A 19,115-nucleotide genomic window follows, 5' to 3' on the forward strand; every position below is an offset into this window, starting at 1 on the left:
CTTTTTCAAACTGGAACTCCAAATCACGCTTGGTCTATATGGTAAGCTACAGACACCATAGTCTTCTTGTTTGCTAGCGCTCCTCCAGGGGAACTTGTTGTGTCAGCAGCTATGGGAAGAGATTAACACAATAATAAATGTTTATATTATAACAGTTATATATTGATTATATTGACATATACAACTTAAAAATATTGATTTGAATAAGTTTGGAACACAAAGATAACTTTGCCAGTCAAATCAACAGGTAAGATAGTCATCGGGACCAGGTACAGCCCCCTTGTGGAGTGAAATAGCTATTATATTAGTGCTTTGTCATCAGGTCTGGTGCATTTAGGTTGCCTTTGCACGGTATATATCATTGCTGTCAACCTGCAATTGTACATTTTTGTTTGAGGATGGCTTACCCCCTGTTGCCAAGTGTAGTGTATATATTAAATGTTGTGCATTGGAATATTTCACTAGCCTACCATAGACGACAACGCTAAGGCAGCGGCGTTATCGTCTCTGTGCAAAGACATGTACATCGGTCTGCGCTTGGTTCAAATTATCCGTCATCATGAGGCAATGTTTCTGGAAAGGAAGTGGTGACCTATATTGACCCGGAATTGGACGCCAAATCCGAGCGATTCTATCGTAGGAGTAAACATGGAGGACAACGGCGGTGAAGATCCTGTTAATAACAACAATAATACAACGGTATCTTCGGAGGGATCTATTATTAAGGTTACAGTCAAAACCCCGAAAGATAAGGAAGAAATCGCCATCTCGGAAGATGCCTCGGTCACTCAGGTTCGTTCATTTTGTTAATCCGCAGCTTGCTAGCGAGTGGCCACAAACGTTAGCTGCTATGCTACATCATCATCATCATGATGCCCCTGCCCACTTGCATTGGTTAGCCTGTGACAGACTGTGTGTGTATAGTTAAACATGTTGTTAGTGTAGTTAGCTAACATTTCAGAATTGGACGGTGTAGCGATATTTATAGCTATTTACTTAACAAACTATTCACTAACTTTGTTATGATACGACTCTCAAACACTCTAGTCCTCCATATTGTTAGGTGCTTAGTTGTTTTATGTAGCCTAGCTAGCTAACCGGCTTTCCAACTCAACAAATGACAGCTGATTCCCTGCACAGTCAAGGCAATGTGTCGTGTGACAGTTAGTCATAAAAAAACACTATATTTTAATTAAGTAGTTAGCAAACTAGGTACATTGTTAGCTAACGTTGGATAAATGTTGTTAGCTAAATGCTAGCTATCTAGTTTCTTAGCTGTTTCTCCAGAAACAACTTTGTGCTGTCCTTGGTACTCTATAAACAGTCTTCTTCTTCAGAATGTAACGGCACCTCATTGTTCTGAATATCAGTTACTGGACTTTAGATTTCTGTCCATGTGAATCACCTCTCCCATACACAAGTCCCCCTGTTACATTCAAGCTGATGTGTTATGAATCTGTCAGCTGTCTCTTTTCTTCCTGTCCTGTCACTCCAGTCCTGATTGATATCCTGAACAGCTAAATGGCCTACAGCTTATTTTACTCCTGTTTAATGTGCTTCTCATATGTGTAGTATTCTTGTTGCTCACTGGAGGCACAACACTAAGAGTGATTTGGTATTTGTGATCAGGTAGTATGATTCCTGTAATAGGATAAACAATGAGCTTTTACCCAGAGATAAGCAGTGAGGATTTACACAGAGATAAGCAATGGGAATTTACCCAGAAACAAGGCTTTAGAATTAAAATCAGTTAATTGAGATTTGTTTGACTACGTCTCTTTGTTTCCCTTTCTTCCCTCATCTGCCGCCCTCTTTCTCTTGCTGTCCATCCCTCCTCTCTCTCTCTATATATATATATATATCTTTCTCCTTTCCCAGTTTAAGGAGGAGATCTCGCGGAGGTTCAAAGCCAAGCAGGATCAGTTGGTTCTGATCTTTGCAGGGAAGATCCTGAAGGACGGGGACTCACTCAACCAGCACGGCATCAAGGACGGCCTGACAGTACACCTGGTCATAAAGACGGCACACAAGTAAGATGATGCAAAATGGATATTGTGTTTTAGTTGGATACTGTCGTCTTCTTCTGACATTTGGCAGAAGGGGAACATTGGAATTGGAAAAGCAATTGCTTGGTCAACTTTTGAATAGGTGAATAGGCTATATCTAGTGTCTCCACTTGCATCGCCGAATAGCTTTCGGTGACGCAACTGGTTAGTATGCATTAAAGTGGGCGGTCACGTGTTTTTGCAGAATAGGATTACTAGTTTGAGCCGACAGATCTATAACTGACATTTCTATGTGAATTTGGTCGGGTCGCCAAATTCATATTGCATATTGTAGTTTTAATGTGAATATGGAAAAATAACTGATCAGTGCATTGTCCCTCCAGGGCAGGAGATGGCGCTAGTTCCTCCACCTCCTGCACCTCCCAGGTGGGCAGCAGTAGTGGCAGCTCCTCGGGCCCCAGTTCTGCAGCCCACTCCTCCACAGTAGGGTCCACTGGAGGCCCGGCCTCGGCACCCCCACAGACCCCCAACATACTGAGTGAGTTTACAAAGCTAAATAAGTACACACTTCTAATCTTATCTATCCACCCCCTCACACACACCCAACAGTTTATACTGAAAAAGACATCCGACAACAATTTCCAAAGGTCGTTACTATCACCATCACGCCCTCTGACCATGCCCCTTTCCCTCCCTCCTAGCCGGGTTTGGTGACCTGTCCAGTCTGAGCAGCATGGGCATGGGCTCAGCTAACTTCATGGAGCTGCAGCAGCAGATGCAGAGCCAGCTGATGTCCAACCCAGAGATGCTGTCTCAGATCATGGAGAACCCCCTGGTGCAGAACATGATGTCCAACCCAGACCTGATGAGGCAGATGATTGTGGCCAACCCTCAGATGCAGCAGCTGATGGAGCGCAACCCCGAGATCTCCCACATGCTCAACAACCCTGAGCTTATGAGACAGGTGAGGGACCTTACAGTGAAATGCTTACATACGAGCCCCTAACCACCAATGCAGTTTAAAAAAATACGGATAAGAAATAAAAGTAACAATTAAACAGCAGCATTAAAATAACAATAGCAAGACTATATACAGGGGGGTGCCAGTACAAAGTCAATGTGCAGGGGCACTGGTTAGTTGAGGTAATATGTACATGTAGGTAGAGTTATTAAAGTGACTATGCATAGATGATAACAACAGAGACTAGCAGCGGTGTGAAAGAGGGGGGGGGGGGGGGGCAATGCAAGTAGTCTGGGTAGCCATTTGATTAGATGTTCAGGAGTCATGGCTTGGGGCTAGAAGCTGTTTAGAAGCCTCTTGGACCTAGACTTGATGCTCCGGTACCACTTGCAGTGCGGTAGCAGAGAGAACAGTCTGACTAGAGTGGCTGGAGTCTTTAGGGTCTTTTTTTAGGGTCTTTCTCTGACACTGCCTGGTATAGAGGTCCTGGATGGCAGGAAGCTTGACCCCAGTGATGCACTGGGCCGTTCGCACTATCCTCTGTAGTGCCTTGAGGTCGGAGGTCGAGCAGTGTCCATACCAGGCAGTGATGTGTACCAGTCAGGATGCTCTCGATGGTGCAGCTGTAGAACCTTTTGAGGATCTGAGGACCCATGCCAAATCTTTTCAGTCTCCTGAGGGGGAACAGGTTTTGTCGGGCCCGCTTCACGACTGTCTTGGTGTGTTTGGACCATGTTAGTTTGTTGGTGATGTGGACACCAAGGAACTTGAAGCTCTCAACCTGCTCCACTGCAGCCCCGTCGATGAGAATGGGGGTGTGCTCGGTCCTCTTTTTCCTATAATCCACAATCATCTCCTTTGTCTTGATCACGTTGCGGGAGAGGTTGTTGTCCTGGCACCACACGGCCAGGTCTCTGACCTCCCTATAGGCTGTTTCATCATTGTCGGTGATCAGGCCTACCACTGTTGTGTCATCGGCAAACTTAATGATGGTGTTGGAGTCGTGCCTGGCCGTGCAGTCATGAGTAAACAGGGAGTACAGGAGGGGACTGAGCACGTACCCCTGAGGGGCCCCTGTGTTGAGGATCAGCGTGGTGGATATGTTGTTACCTACCCTCACCACCTGGGTGCGGCCCGTCAGGAAGTCCAGGATCCAGTTGCAGAGGGAGGTGTTTAGTCCCATGGTCCTTAGCTTATTGATGAGCTTTCAGGGCAGTATGGTGTTGAACGCTGAGCTATATTCAATGTATAGAATTCTCACATAGGTGTTCCTTTTGTCCAGGTGGGAAAAGGGCAGTGTGGAGTGCAATAGAGATTAGAGGTTGACCAACTAATCGGCATGGCAGATTGTTATGAAAACTTGAAATCGGCCCTAATCAATCGGTAATCGACCCTTTTGGACGACGATTGCATTGCAATCCATGTACTGTGTTACTGACGGGTTGGGATTGGCTGGAGTGTACTGTGTTACTGACGGGTTGGGATTGGCTGGAGTGTACTGTGTTACTGACGGGTTGGGATTGGCTGGAGTGTACTGTGTTACTGACGGGTTGGGATTGGCTGGAGGTGTACTGTGTTACTGACGGGTTGGGATTGGCTGGAGTGTACTGTGTTACTGACGGGTTGGGATTGGCTGGAGTGTACTGTGTAACAGACAGGTTGGGATTGGCTGGAGTGTACTGTGTTGCTGACGGGTTGGGATTGGCTGGAGTGTACTGTGTTGCTGACGGGTTGGGATTGGCTGGAGTGTACTGTGTTGCTGACGGGTTGGGATTGGCTGGAGTGTACTGTGTTGCTGACGGGTTGGGATTGGCTGGAGTGTACTGTGTAACAGACGGGTTGGGATTGGCTGGAGTGTACTGTGTTGCTGACGGGTTGGGATTGGCTGGAGTGTACTGTGTTGCTGACGGGTTGGGATTGGCTGGAGTGTACTGTGTAACAGACGGGTTGGGATTGGCTGGAGTGTACTGTGTAACAGACAGGTTGGGATTGGCTGGAGTGTACTGTGTTGCTGACGGGTTGGGATTGGCTGGAGTGTACTGGTGTTGCTGACGGGTTGGGATTGGCTGGAGTGTACTGTGTTGCTGACGGGTTGGGATTGGCTGGAGTGTACTGTGTTGCTGACGGGTTGGGATTGGCTGGAGTGTACTGTGTTGCTGACGGGTTGGGATTGGCTGGAGTGTACAGGATCACTGACGGGTTGGGATTGGCTGGAGTGTACTGTGTTGCTGACGGGTTGGGATTGGCTGGAGTGTACTGTGTAACAGACAGGTTGGGATTGGCTGGAGTGTACTGTGTTACTGACGGGTTGGGATTGGCTGGAGTGTACTGTGTTGCTGACGGGTTGGGATTGGCTGGAGTGTACTGTGTTGCTGACGGGTTGGGATTGGCTGGAGTGTACTGTGTAACAGACGGGTTGGGATTGGCTGGAGTGTACTGTGTAACAGACAGGTTGGGATTGGCTGGAGTGTACTGTGTTGCTGACGGGTTGGGATTGGCTGGAGTGTACTGGTGTTGCTGACGGGTTGGGATTGGCTGGAGTGTACTGTGTTGCTGACGGGTTGGGATTGGCTGGAGTGTACTGTGTTGCTGACGGGTTGGGATTGGCTGGAGTGTACAGGATCACTGACAGGTTGGGATTGGCTGGAGTGTACTGTGTTGCTGACGGGTTGGGATTGGCTGGAGTGTACTGTGTAACAGACAGGTTGGGATTGGCTGGAGTGTACTGTGTTACTGACGGGTTGGGATTGGCTGGAGTGAACTGTGTTACTGACGGGTTGGGATTAGCTGGAGTGTACAGGATCACTGACGGGTTGGGATTGGCTGGAGTGTACAGGATCACTGACGGGTTGGGATTGGCTGGAGTGTACTGTGTAACAGACGGGTTGGGATTGGCTGGAGTGTACAGGATCACTGACGGGTTGGGATTAGCTGGAGTGTACTGTGTTGCTGACGGGTTGGGATTGGCTGGAGTGTACTGTGTTGATGACGGGTTGGGATTGGCTGGAGTGTACTGTGTTGCTGACGGGTTGGGATTGGCTGGAGTGTACTGTGTTACTGACGGGTTGGGATTGGCTGGAGTGTACTGTGTAACAGACAGGTTGGGATTAGCTGGAGTGTACTGTGTTGCTGACGGGTTGGGATTGGCTGGAGTGTACTGTGTTACTGACAGGTTGGGATTAGCTGGAGTGTACTGTGTTGCTGACGGGTTGGGATTGGCTGGAGTGTACTGTGTTACTGACAGGTTGGGATCGGCTGGAATGTACTGTGTTGCTGACGGGTTGGGATTGGCTGGAGTGTACTGTGTTACTGACAGGTTGGGATTAGCTGGAGTGTACTGTGTTGCTGACGGGTTGGGATTGGCTGGAGTGTACTGTGTTACTGACAGGTTGGGATCGGCTGGAGTGTACTGTGTTGCTGACGGGTTGGGATTGGCTGGAGTGTACTGTGTTACTGACGGGTTGGGATTGGCTGGAGTGTACTGTGTTACTGACAGGTTGGGATTGGCTGGAGTGTACTGTGTTGCTGACGGGTTGGGATTGGCTGGAGTGTACTGTGTTACTGACGGGTTGGGATTGGCTGGAGTGTACTGTGTTACTGACAGGTTGGGATTAGCTGGAGTGTACTGTGTTGCTGACGGGTTGGGATTGGCTGGAGTGTACTGTGTTACTGACAGGTTGGGATCGGCTGGAGTGTACTGTGTTGCTGACGGGTTGGGATTGGCTGGAGTGTACTGTGTTACTGACGGGTTGGGATTGGCTGGAGTGTACTGTGTTACTGACAGGTTGGGATTGGCTGGAGTGTACTGTGTTGCTGACGGGTTGGGATTGGCTGGAGTGTACTGTGTTACTGACAGGTTGGGATTAGCTGGAGTGTACTGTGTTGCTGACGGGTTGGGATTGGCTGGAGTGTACTGTGTTACTGACAGGTTGGGATCGGCTGGAATGTACACAGAAGTTAGATTAGGCTAATAATGTAGAAACTGCTGTTTTTTTTATTTATTTTTTAACTGTGGGAAGTCGACTGCTTTTTGTGAGGCATCTTTTACATTTAGCTGCATTCTAAATTATTTAAAGAAATAGGTTTCTCAGACACAGATTAAGTTTAGTTCTGGACTAAAAAGAAAGCTCAATTGAGAAAATGTTAAATGATTTTTGTCCAGAGTAAGGCTTAGCCTTATCTGTCTCTGGGAATGATGTTTGGGTCTTCCTTAACCCTCTTGAGTCCCTGTACCCCAGAACCCAGCCTAGCTGAACAATTCCTGTCAACCCCTTCCTGTTCCCTTCTCCTCAGACCATGGAGCTGGCCAGGAACCCTGCTATGATGCAGGAGATGATGCGTAACCAGGACCGGGCGCTTAGCAACCTGGAGAGCATCCCGGGGGGCTACAACGCCCTGCGAAGGATGTACACAGACATCCAGGAACCCATGTTCAGCGCCGCACGAGACCAGGTACCCACTGATGACATTTAATTCAAATGAATTGACATCACGACTAAGTTAAAATTCAAATCAGGGTTTCACCCATTTTTTTAAAGGTTTTTCAGCCTCAGATACAAACTCTAAGCTATCCCATGGAGAGTGCTAAACATAAACTCCATTGGTATATAACAAGTTGATAATGACTTATTTCTCTCCTCTCTCCCAGTTTGGAAACAACCCTTTCTCCGCCCTGGGGGGCAACTCTGATGGGGGGGTGCAGCCGTCGAGGACAGAGAACCGGGAACCACTGCCCAACCCATGGGGCCCCCCCAGCTCCACCAACCCCTCTGAGGGTGGAGGGGGCACGGGCACCACAGGCTCTTCTACCACTGGCAGCACCAACCCCAGTGTCTCCAACCCTCTGGGTGTCAACTCTGCCAGTCTGGGAAATGGTACGGTAATACATAGACTGACTTCCTGTTGAAGTGACAGCATTCAGTTGATTTACTACAGCTTCACATACTGTAATATCACATGTGGACGTGAATTCCTAAATACATACTTATCAATTCATGACACCCATACATACAGTGCATTCAGAAAGTACTCGGACCCCTTGAGTTTTTCCACATTTTGTTACGTAACAGCCTTATTCTAAAATTGATTAAATATATTTTTTTTTCCTCAATACCCCATAATGACAAATACCCCACAGTGACAAAGAAAAAAAACAAGTGTAGACATTTTTGAAAATGTATTAAAATTAAAAACGGAAATATCACATTTACGTAAGTATTCAGACACTTTACTTTGTTATAGCACCTTTGGCAGCCATTACAGCCTCAAGTCTTCTTCAAGCTTGGCGCACCTGTATTTGGGGAGTTTCTCCCATTCTTCTCTGCAGATCCTCTCAAGCTCTGTCAGGTTGGATGGGGAGCGTCGCTGCACAGCTATTTTCAGGTCTCCAGAGATGTTCAATCCGGTTCATGTCCAGGCTCTGGCTGTGCCACTCAAGGACATTCAGAGACTGAAGCCACTCCTGCGTTGTCTTGGCAGTGTGCTTAGGGTCGTTGTCCTGTTGGAAGGTGAAACTTCATCCCAGTCTGAGATCTTCAGCGCTATGGAGCAGGTTTTCATCAAGGATCTCTCTCTACTTTGCTCAGTTATCTTTCGCTTGATCCTGACTAGTCTCCCAGTCCCTGCCTCTGGAAAAAAAATCCCCACAGCATGATGCTGCCACCACCATGCTTCGCCGTAGGGATGGTGCCAGGTTTCCTCTAGACGTGACGTTTGACATTCAAGCCAAAGAGTTCAATCTTGGTTTTATTCGACCAGAGAATCTTGTTTCTCATGGTCTGAGAGTCCTTTAGTTGCCTTTTAGCAAACGCCAAGCGGGCTGTTATGTGCCTTTTACTGAGTGGCTTTCGTCTGGCCACTCTACCATATAGGTCTGATTGGTGGAGTGTTGCAGTGATGGTTGTCCTTCTGGAAGGTTCTCCCATCTCCACAGAGGAACTCTGAGGCTCTGTCAGAGTAACCATCGGGTTCTTGGCCACCTCCCTGACCAAGGCCCTTCTCCCCTGATTGCTCAGTTTGTCAGGGCGGCCAGCTCTAGGAAGAGTCTTGGTGGTTCCAAACTTCTTCCATTTAAGAATGATGGACGCCAATGTGTTCTTGGGGACCTTCAATGCTGCAGAAATTGGTAGTGTGCCTTTCCAAATCATGTCCAATCAATTTAACTTACCACAGACTCCAAGTTGTAGAAACATCTCAAGGATGGTCAATGGAAACAGGATGTACATGAGCTCAATTTTGAGTCTCATAGCAAAGGGTCTGAATACTTATTTAAACAAGGTATTTCTGTTTTTTATTTTTAATACATTTGCTAAAATGTCTAAACCTGTTTTCGCTTTGTCATTATGGGGTATTGTGTGTAGATTGATGATTTGTTTTTATTTAATCAATTTTAGAATAAGGCTGTATCCTAACAGATTGTGGGAAAAGTCAAGGGGTCATAATACTTTCCGAATGCTCTGTATGTCAAGTTGGGGTTTGTAAGCACACACACACACACACACAACGGCACCTACCCACCCTCCATCAACGTGTGTGTGTGTGTGTGTGTGTGTGTGTGTGTGTGTGTGTGTGCGTGTGTGCGTGCGTCCCAGGCATGTTCAGCAGTCCAGGCATGCAGAGTCTGATGCAGCAGATTTCAGAGAACCCCCAGCTGATGCAGAACATGCTGTCTGCTCCCTACATGCGCAGTATGATGCAGTCTCTGGCCCAGAACCCAGACATGGCCTCCCAGGTCTGTAGCAACAGAGTAGTGGGGGTTATCATGGTTCATAAAGTCACTTTAAGTGTGTCATATGGCACCCTATTCCCTTTCTAGTGCACTACTACCCATAGGGGCCATGGTTAAAAGTAGTGCACTATAAAGGGAATAGGGTGACATTTGGGACACAAATAATCTGAACGCAGGGGGATCCATAGGAATCGATGGGATTGAGTTGTCTGTAATTCATTGGCAGCTGTACAGAACAGGTCCAGCTGGCAGTGCTGTACTTCGAGGTATCTAGAACAGGTCCAGCTGGCAGTGCTGTACTTCGAGGTATCTAGAACAGGTCCAGCTGGCTGGCAGTGCTTTACCTCGAGGTATCTAGAACAGGTCCAGCTGGCAGTGCTGTACCTCGAGGTATCTAGAACAGGTCCAGCTGGCTGGCAGTGCTTTACTTCGAGGTATCTAGAACAGGTCCAGCTGGCTGGCAGTGCTGTACCTCGAGGTATCTAAAACATGTCCAGCTGGCTGGCAGTGCTGTACTTCGAGGTATCTAGAACAGGTCCAGCTGGCTGGCAGTGCTTTACCTCGAGGTATCTAGAACAGGTCCAGCTGGCAGTGCTGTACCTCGAGGTATCTAGAACAGGTCCAGCTGGCTGGCAGTGCTTTACTTCGAGGTATCTAGAACAGGTCCAGCTGGCAGTGCTGTACCTCGAGGTATCTAGAACAGGTCCAGCTGGCTGGCAGTGCTGTACCTCGAGGTATCTAGAACAGGTCCAGCTGGCTGGCAGTGCTTTACCTCGAGGTATCTAGAACAGGTCCAGCTGGCTGGCAGTGCTTTACCTCGAGGTATCTAGAACAGGTCCAGCTGGCTGGCAGTGCTTTACCTCGAGGTATCTAGAACAGGTCCAGCTGGCTGGCAGTGCTTTACCTCGAGGTATCTAGAACAGGTCCAGCTGGCTGGCAGTGCTGTACCTCGAGGTATCTAGAACAGGTCCAGCTGGCTGGCAGTGCTGTACCTCGAGGTATCTAGAACAGGTCCAGCTGGCTGGCAGTGCTGTACCTCGAGGTATCTAGAACAGGTCCAGCTGGCTGGCAGTGCTTTACCTCGAGGTATCTAGAACAGGTCCAGCTGGCTGGCAGTGCTTTACCTCGAGGTATCTAGAACAGGTCCAGCTGGCTGGCAGTGCTTTACCTCGAGGTATCTAGAACAGGTCCAGCTGGCTGGCAGTGCTGTACCTCGAGGTATCTAGAACAGGTCCAGCTGGCTGGCAGTGCTGTACCTCGAGGTATCTAGAACAGGTCCAGCTGGCTGGCAGTGCTGTACCTCGAGGTATCTAGAACAGGTCCAGCTGGCTGGCAGTGCTGTACCTCGAGGTATCTAGAACAGGTCCAGCTGGCTGGCAGTGCTGTACCTCGAGGTATCTAGAACAGGTCCAGCTGGCTGGCAGTGCTGTACCTCGAGGTATCTAGAACAGGTCCAGCTGGCTGGCAGTGCTGTACCTCGAGGTATCTAGAACAGGTCCAGCTGGCTGGCAGTGCTGTACCTCGAGGTATCTAGAACAGGTCCAGCTGGCTGGCAGTGCTGTACCTCGAGGTATCTAGAACAGGTCCAGCTGGCTGGCAGTGCTTTACCTCGGGGTATCTAGAACAGGTCCAGCTGGCAGTGCTGTACCTCGGGGTATCTAGAACAGGTAAAGCACTGCCAGCTGGACCTGTTCTAGATACCCCGAGGTACAGCACTGCCAGCTGGACCTATCTCCATATAGATAGACCGATGTGAGGAAGAGGGTGAGCAACCTCCCCACTGGGGAAGCAGCAGGTTGCAGCTGGTGAACGACAGGACCCTGATCTTCTCTCACCTTCTGTCTCTCCCGCAGGTGTTGATGAATAATCCCCTGTTTGCTGGAAACCCCCAACTGCAGGAACAGTTCAGGAGCCAGCTGCCTGTCTTCCTGCAGCAGGTATACACACACACACACACACACACACACACGTATATCAAACAGAGAGCTGAAACTGTCCCAAGGACTTGATTGAATTGATTGAGTCTGAACTGGATGATTTGTTTCAGAATGTTAATTGATTAATTGTTAGTTTGATTGTGACTGATATTGTTTAGATGCAGAACCCAGAGGCACTCTCTGTCATGACCAACCCCCGAGCCATGCAGGCTCTCCTCCAGATACAACAGGGCCTACAGACGCTGCAGACAGAAGCACCGGGACTCATGCCCAGGTACACACACACTGACACCCACTGATGCTCACACTGACATACACACACACACACACACACACCACAGGAGGTCGGTGGCACCTTAATTGGGGAGGATGGGCTCGCGGTAATGGCTGGAGCGGAATGGTATCAAATACAACAAACGCTCTGTTCCAGCCATTATTGGGAGCCGTCCTCCCCTCAGCAGCCTCCGCTGACAAAGAGACACACTGACACACACTTTGGGTAGTAGATTAAATCCTCTGTTAGGCAATATGTTCTCTGGGTCTATACTAACCGCTTTGTGTCTCCCAGTTTGGCACCGGGTGGGCTGCCAGGTGGTCTACCAGGGGGGCTAGTAGGTGGATTACCAGGTGGAATTCCCACAACCCCCCTGTCTGTAGGAGGGGGTGTGGCTTCAGAGAACCCTGCCTCATCGCCGAGCGCCGGGACAAACCCTGCCCAGCAGCTGATGATGCAGCAGATGCTCCAAATGTTCGCAGGAGGGAATGCCTCGGTACGTACCACACACATCCTGTCTTCCCTCATTCTGTTTTACTGTTTGATTGATTGGTTGACTGATTTGATTGAGTGATTGTGACTGGTCCCCCCTACAGAGCCAGACCCCAGAGGTGCAGTTCCAGCAGCAGCTGGAGCAGCTGGGTGCTATGGGCTTCATCAACCGAGAGGCCAACCTGCAGGCCCTCATCGCTACAGGAGGAGATGTCAACGCTGCCATCGAGAGACTGCTGGGCTCTCAGCCCTCATAAAGACACACTTGCACACACACACAGTTACGTATATAAGCATACGTCGATACAGACACACGAATACACACTATCCAGCTCTGGGTAGCAAGGGATAAACACACACACATACTGTCTACAGAGAACCAACAAGTGAAATGAACAGTCCCAAACCGACACAGATGAGACCCGGTCAGGATATGTACCATTCTAAACATCCACCGCAGCCGCCTGTCAGATCATGCCCCCCCCCCACCCCCATATCCCCTGTTCTTAGCCTCATCCACAGAGCTCTGACCAGCAGAACCAGACTGACCAGACCATCTCCTCTCTTAAACAGAGATGCTTTACCCTACAAGATTCACTCATCCATCTTCCTCTCTAATAAATCTGAGGGGTTTATTCAATGAGATGAGAGTTCAGAGTGTGGCAGATTGAAATGCATTCACTGCATTGCATAGAGCTGTTATGACACATTTGTTTCCTGTCTATATGTTGCATTTCTGTCTACAGTGATGTGAACAATCCACCATTTTGACCAAACCCCTGATGTGCAGGGGATATGGAGAGGGGAGGAAGAGAGAAATACAAAATAGTTTTGTCAATCTCACACGGATATCAGGCCCCAATCCCTTCCCCCTCTTTCCACTACTTTAACCGTCCAAAACTCTTTCTATTTATTGCTAGTGCTGAAAAGAAAAGATCCACCACACTTCCCTAAAATTGCAAAATTGTCATTCCAGATAGGATATATCCATCTCCTCTCAGCCGTGAGTTGTTCCCTCAAGGCTCGACTGCTGTGCCTTCTTGTCTTCAACAAACCCCTTTAACAACAACCACTCCCATCAAATGGATGGATTTGATCAAACCCTGGCTAGTCAAATCAAATGAGTCTGCCGGTGCTGGTGTAGATTGACTTCACACAGGCGGTGCCACATGATTGAGAAATGTCATGATAATCGTTAATGAAGGAAGACAGGTGTGGTTCTGAGGAAGACACCGAAAGACGAGACAGACAGATTTCCTTTTCATTTTAAGCTGATTCATTATGTATTTTAATTTGATGTGTAAGTCATACCTACCTATAGATAATCTGTTTTGTCTCATCATTAAACAAAACTCTTCCTGGAAAATGTATGAATAAAATATTATGAAAAAAGGCTTTACATTTTTGGTATGGTGTGGCACCATAAGTTGTTGTAAATTAGGTTCTTGCTTTTTGCTTTTATTTTAGCATTGTAGTTGTGGTAACCTTGGCAATGGCTTCCATAACTGTGATTTGTCTGTTGGCCTCAGCTGAAAATCCATACCCAATTCAACATGTTTGAACTGACTTAACAGTACTGTACTACAAAATAAAACTAAGTTGGTCAATAAGAACCCTATTTCAAATTGTGACCATCCTGACTTGTAGTATGAAGAACAGAATTATACTGCACGTTCCATTCAGCAGTCCACTCCACTTATAAATAACTTATTCTGGAAGTAGTGAAACAGTTTAATTTAAGTTGATTAATGAATAATGCATTTACCTGGTAGCCTGGAGGCTCCTCGATGTTATACTGTCATCTACTGTAGTATCCAACTGTCAAATGAGGATTTGTCACGTTGCATTGGACGAGGGTGCATTGGAACTGTCATTTAGTTTAGTGCACCTCTGTAGTCAGGGCCGTGCACAGACCTTTCAGTGGGCAGGTGCACAGACCTTTCAGTGGGCAGGTGCTCAGACCTTTCAGTGGGCAGGTGCACAGACCTTTCAGTGGGCAGGTGCTCAGACCTTTCAGTGGGCAGGTGCACAGACCTTTCAGTGGGCAGGTGCACAGACCTTTCAGTGGGCAGGTGCTCAGACCTTTCAGTGGGCAGGTGCACAGACCTTTCAGTGGGCAGGTGCACAGACCTTTCAGTGGGCAGGTGCTCAGACCTTTCAGTGGGCAGGTGCACAGACCTTTCAGTGGGCAGGTGCTCAGACCTTTCAGTGGGCAGGTGCACAAAATGAAAAATGGGCACTCCCCTCCCCGCATGATAATTATTTTCAAAATATCTCGAAATTCATAACATACCAAATGCCTCTAGTGAAAATTAAATTAAAAAAATACAAATAGCATAGGCCTATTTATTTCTGCAACACAATCATCACAAATTGTAAGCAAGCTATTTACTTTGACTCCAAAAGACATGACTGACCTCGGGAAAAGAGTGTGGGCTGTCAGCTGATCATTGTTGATTGATTTCCATTCTCTTTTACTAATTGTGAATTAACTGTCTTTTTGCATCTCTTTGCTGTGGATATCAGCCAACCAGACGGAATATTGATGATGTAGGCTAAATCAAGTGTTAAACAAATGTCATGTTGCTGTGGCAGTACTGTTGATATTTACTAGGTAGCTAGCAACACACTCGACCTGTGACCGCAACGCTCAAGACATGCAAGTTTGGATACCGGGCGCGTGTGAGCTCCATATAGGATGGCAAGCAGGAGAAACCAGAGCCATATACACAACATGGCCAAAAGTAGTTGACCACTACATGGTCAAATTAGTGGATTTGGCTATTTCAGCCACACCTGTTGCTGAGAGGTGGGAAAAAAATTGACCACACAGCCATGTAATCTCCATAGACAAACATTGGCAGTAGAATGGCCTTACTGAAGAGCTCAGGGACTTTCAACGTGGCACCTTTTTATAGGATGCCACCTTCCCAACAAGTCAGTTCAATTACTTTTTGTCCTGCTAGAGCTGCCCCGGTCAACTGTAAATGCTGTTATTTTGAAGTGGAAACCTCTAAGAACAATGACGGCAAAGTGGTAGGCCACACAAGCTCAGAACGGGACCGTCGAGTGCTGTCCTGGGTTGCAACACTCACGACAGAGTTCCAAACTGCCTCTGGAAGCATCGTTTAAATATCAGTATAATATTTTAGCTAGGCAAGAAAGTTTAAAAATAGGCCAATAATTATTTAGGTCACAAGGGTCACCACTTTTGTGAAGGGGGAGCACACAGGCCGCCTTTCAAACCGTGGGGAAAGTACCAGATATAATCGTCAGGTTAAAAATATGAGTTAATGATTCAGCAATCGGGGCAGAGAGCTGCAGCAAAAATGGATCAACCATATCAGTGCCAGTGGATATGGATACACATTATTGCAAATGCTGATCAATAAAATGTCTGTCTAGTAAATTGTTGAAATATAAACAAAAGATTCACTTGAAGTTGACAGGTTAACTGTGGAGTCAGCTGGAGGCTGGCAGAGAGAAAAGCAGTCGATTGACTGACCAGGGTCAACTACACCACCGTTTCTCTCAAATAAAAAGCCTGCCGAGATAAAAATGATGATTAAAAGCATAACTTATCCCATTCATCTCAGTTATGATGCCAGAGTCAGACAGAACTTGCTGAGCCAGGGAAGATGAGGAATTTGTAAGCTTCAGTGTATTTACTGTTTCCCAACATTTAGAAGGATCACCAGCACAGTCAGAGATGGAGCTTAAAAAGTAGCTTGATTTAGCTTTTATAATGGAGATAGTACATCTGTTCCTCAATTGTCTGAAAGATTGCCAGTCCACTACGGAGTCAGTTTTCCTTGCTTTGTCCCAGGCCTGATTTCTCATCTGAATGAGCTCAGATAACTTTGAAGAAAACCAAGGCTTCAATCTATCTCTGTCTGTTAATTGTTTAAAAGGGCCGTGCTTATCTGCCAGAGGAATAAATATGGATTAGACATTTTTTGTAGCCAACTCAGGGTCAGAAATACAAGAGACCGTGGCTAAATCAGAGCAGACTATGTCATGTAAAAACCCTTGAGCAGAAAACATTTTAAAATTTATTTTCTTAAACGAAGATAAGTGTTTTGGTGTTTCGTAACTCTAATGCCTCAAACTCAACTCTGGACCTCGAAACCAGTTCCACTGGACTTTTTTATTGTTCCCCTCTAATCAGGTTAGACCTGGGACACCAGGTGTGTGCAATTCATTATCAGGTAGAACAGAAAACCAGCAGGCTCCGGACCTCGTAGGGTAAGAGTTGAGTACACCAGCTCTAATACATACTATGGGACAATGATCACTGAGATCATATGCAAATACTCCACTAGACCAATATTTGTTTTTTTGAATAATTAAATAAATTAATGAAGAGAGAACAGGGTTTTCAGATCACTTGAGTCAGATTCAAATGAATGCATATACTTTTAAATTGATCTGAGGCCGGAGATAGCCAATCCAGAGTCAAATCCCCTAAAATGACCAACTTCGAGGACAGAAAAGTTGTTAAACACTCCGATATGGCACCAATAGCATCCACCATGGCAGTAGGGGGGCAGTAAATCCCAGCAACAAATAAATGTATATTCTGATTTATGGACACATCTACAACCAGGAGCTGAAATTTCTTAGGAACAGAAATATTTAAAGATTGAGATGCCATGAAATTAGATTTTACATATGGCCACTCCTCCCCCTTTCTGTAATCTGTCACATCTAAATACATTACAATAATTTACTTCAATGTCTTTGTCAGAGTCAGAACCATCTAACCATGTTTCCAAGAGAACCAGAATGTCAGGATATGAGTCCTGTACCCAAATGTCAATTGTGTCCATTTTTTAAATCATACTTCGCACATTTAGGTGCATTAGTCCAAGCCCCCTATGAGATTTAAAGTCAGAGGGGCTATTCAGATCATTCCCATAAGAGCTACAGGCAAATGGTCATCTGCAGCTATTTGTTGAGTGAGCTGAGACTTTGCCATGGTCCCTGGCCTTGGCAACCAATGGACCATGTGTGGAGTGGCAAACTTGACAACTTGCGGGCAGTGGGTTCCGAACAACATGAGGCAGGTTTCCATTGACCCAGGTTTATTCGATAAAAACAATATTGTGACATGTGTAAAGGTCAATAGGAGAAATGTTCTAAAGATCGACAATATTTTCATCCGTTCGACAGGGGTATATTTTTCTTCTAACTAACTTTCTTTTTACGACAAATGATGATGGAAACTGTTTTTCGAATAAATTATGATTGACTTTTTAGATTTTTTGGTTGTTGACATTTTGAAGGTAAGCCTACGTGGGTCATGTGATGTCACCCGCGTAACCATAAAGCTTGACTCCACAATTAATTCTAAATGCCTACCTCTTGCAAAATACATTTTTTCAACTATAAAAATATTTTTTCTTTGCAGTACAGGGATTGTCCTGACTTTCAAGAATGGCAGAATTGCTTCACCTTCCCTTTCTGGTTGGTTGGTAAGTTTCATCATCCAATTATTTCAGATCTACAGGAATGCAAGTTTCACCACCACACGGACCGTGGCGATACTTTGGCACAGTAGAAATAGAATATGTTAAATATTAGTCAATTCTTGCATTCTATCGATGCTGGCTTTCGTGGGCTACCTGAGACATGAAAGTGATAGGTGGGAGGGCATACAGGCTGTCGCCAATTTATTAACGAGAAAATCCTAAATGTATAATAGAAACACTTCAACCACTTAAATGTACATTATTTTTTGGGGTGTGACATCATTACATCCAGCTGTTTATGGTAAAAAATGGTGTTTGACCAGATACAATGATATTTTACATTAAACAAATTCACAACAGACTTTCAGCACACTTATATGAAGCACAGCACTTACACAAATGACTGATGATTGGCTGAGAGAAATTTATGATGAAAAGATTGGGGGGGGGGGTCTGTTTTGTCATACTTCAGTACAGCTTTTGACATTATCAATCATTGTCTGCTGCTGGAAAAACGTATGTGTTATGGCTTTACAACCCCTGCTATATTGTGTATGAAGAGTTACCTGTCTAACAGAACACAAAGAGTGTTCTTCTTTCAACATACTTCAGGTAGAATCAGGAATTCCCCAGGGCAGCTGTCTAGGCCCCTTACTTTTTTCAATATTTACTAACAACATGCTACTGGCTTTGTGTAAAGCCAGTGTGTTTGTGTATGCGGATGACTCAACACTATACACGTCAGCTACTACAGCGACTGAAATGACTCCAACACTTAACAAAGAGCTGCAGTTAGTTTCAGAATGGGTGGCAAGGAATAAGTTAGTCCTAAATATTTCAAAAACTAAAAGCATTGTATTTGGGACAAATCATTCACTAAACCCTAAACCTAAACTAAATCTTGTAATAAATCATGTGGAAATTGAGCAAATTGAGGTGACTAAATTGCTTTGAGTAACCCTGGATTGTAAACTGTCATAGTCAAAACATACTGATACAGTAGCTAAGATGGGGACAAGTCTGTCCACAATAAAGCGCTGCTCTACCTTCAACAAGGCAGGTCCTACAGGCTCTAGTTTTGTCGCACCTGGACTACTGTTCAGTCGCGTGGTCAGGTGCCACAAAGAGGGACTTCCAATTGTACAGAACAGGACAGCACAGCTGTCCCTTGGATGTACACATAGAGCAAACATTAATAATATGCATGTCAATCTCTCCTGGCTCAAAGTGGGGGAGAGATTGACTTC

The 19,115-nt window shown here is 46.2% G+C and overlaps 1 protein-coding gene across 1 annotated transcript; it reads left to right on the plus strand.

The window, feature by feature from the left end:
* The first annotated feature begins 535 nt into the window (after positions 1-535).
* Positions 536-14,015, plus strand: LOC106570499 (ubiquilin-4). Its single transcript, XM_014142905.3, has 11 exons — positions 536-792; positions 1,879-2,030; positions 2,390-2,544; positions 2,708-2,970; positions 7,261-7,419; positions 7,616-7,841; positions 9,558-9,697; positions 11,548-11,631; positions 11,790-11,905; positions 12,200-12,401; positions 12,502-14,015. The coding sequence occupies exons 1-11, from the start codon at positions 649-651 to the stop codon at positions 12,652-12,654; spliced, it is 1,794 nt and encodes a 597-aa protein (XP_013998380.1). The 5' UTR covers positions 536-648; the 3' UTR covers positions 12,655-14,015.
* The last annotated feature ends 5,100 nt before the right edge of the window (positions 14,016-19,115 follow it).

This window comes from Salmo salar, chromosome 14 (assembly GCF_965601325.2).
Source record: "Salmo salar chromosome 14, fSalSal1, whole genome shotgun sequence".
Taxonomy (NCBI): Eukaryota; Metazoa; Chordata; class Actinopteri; order Salmoniformes; family Salmonidae; genus Salmo; species Salmo salar.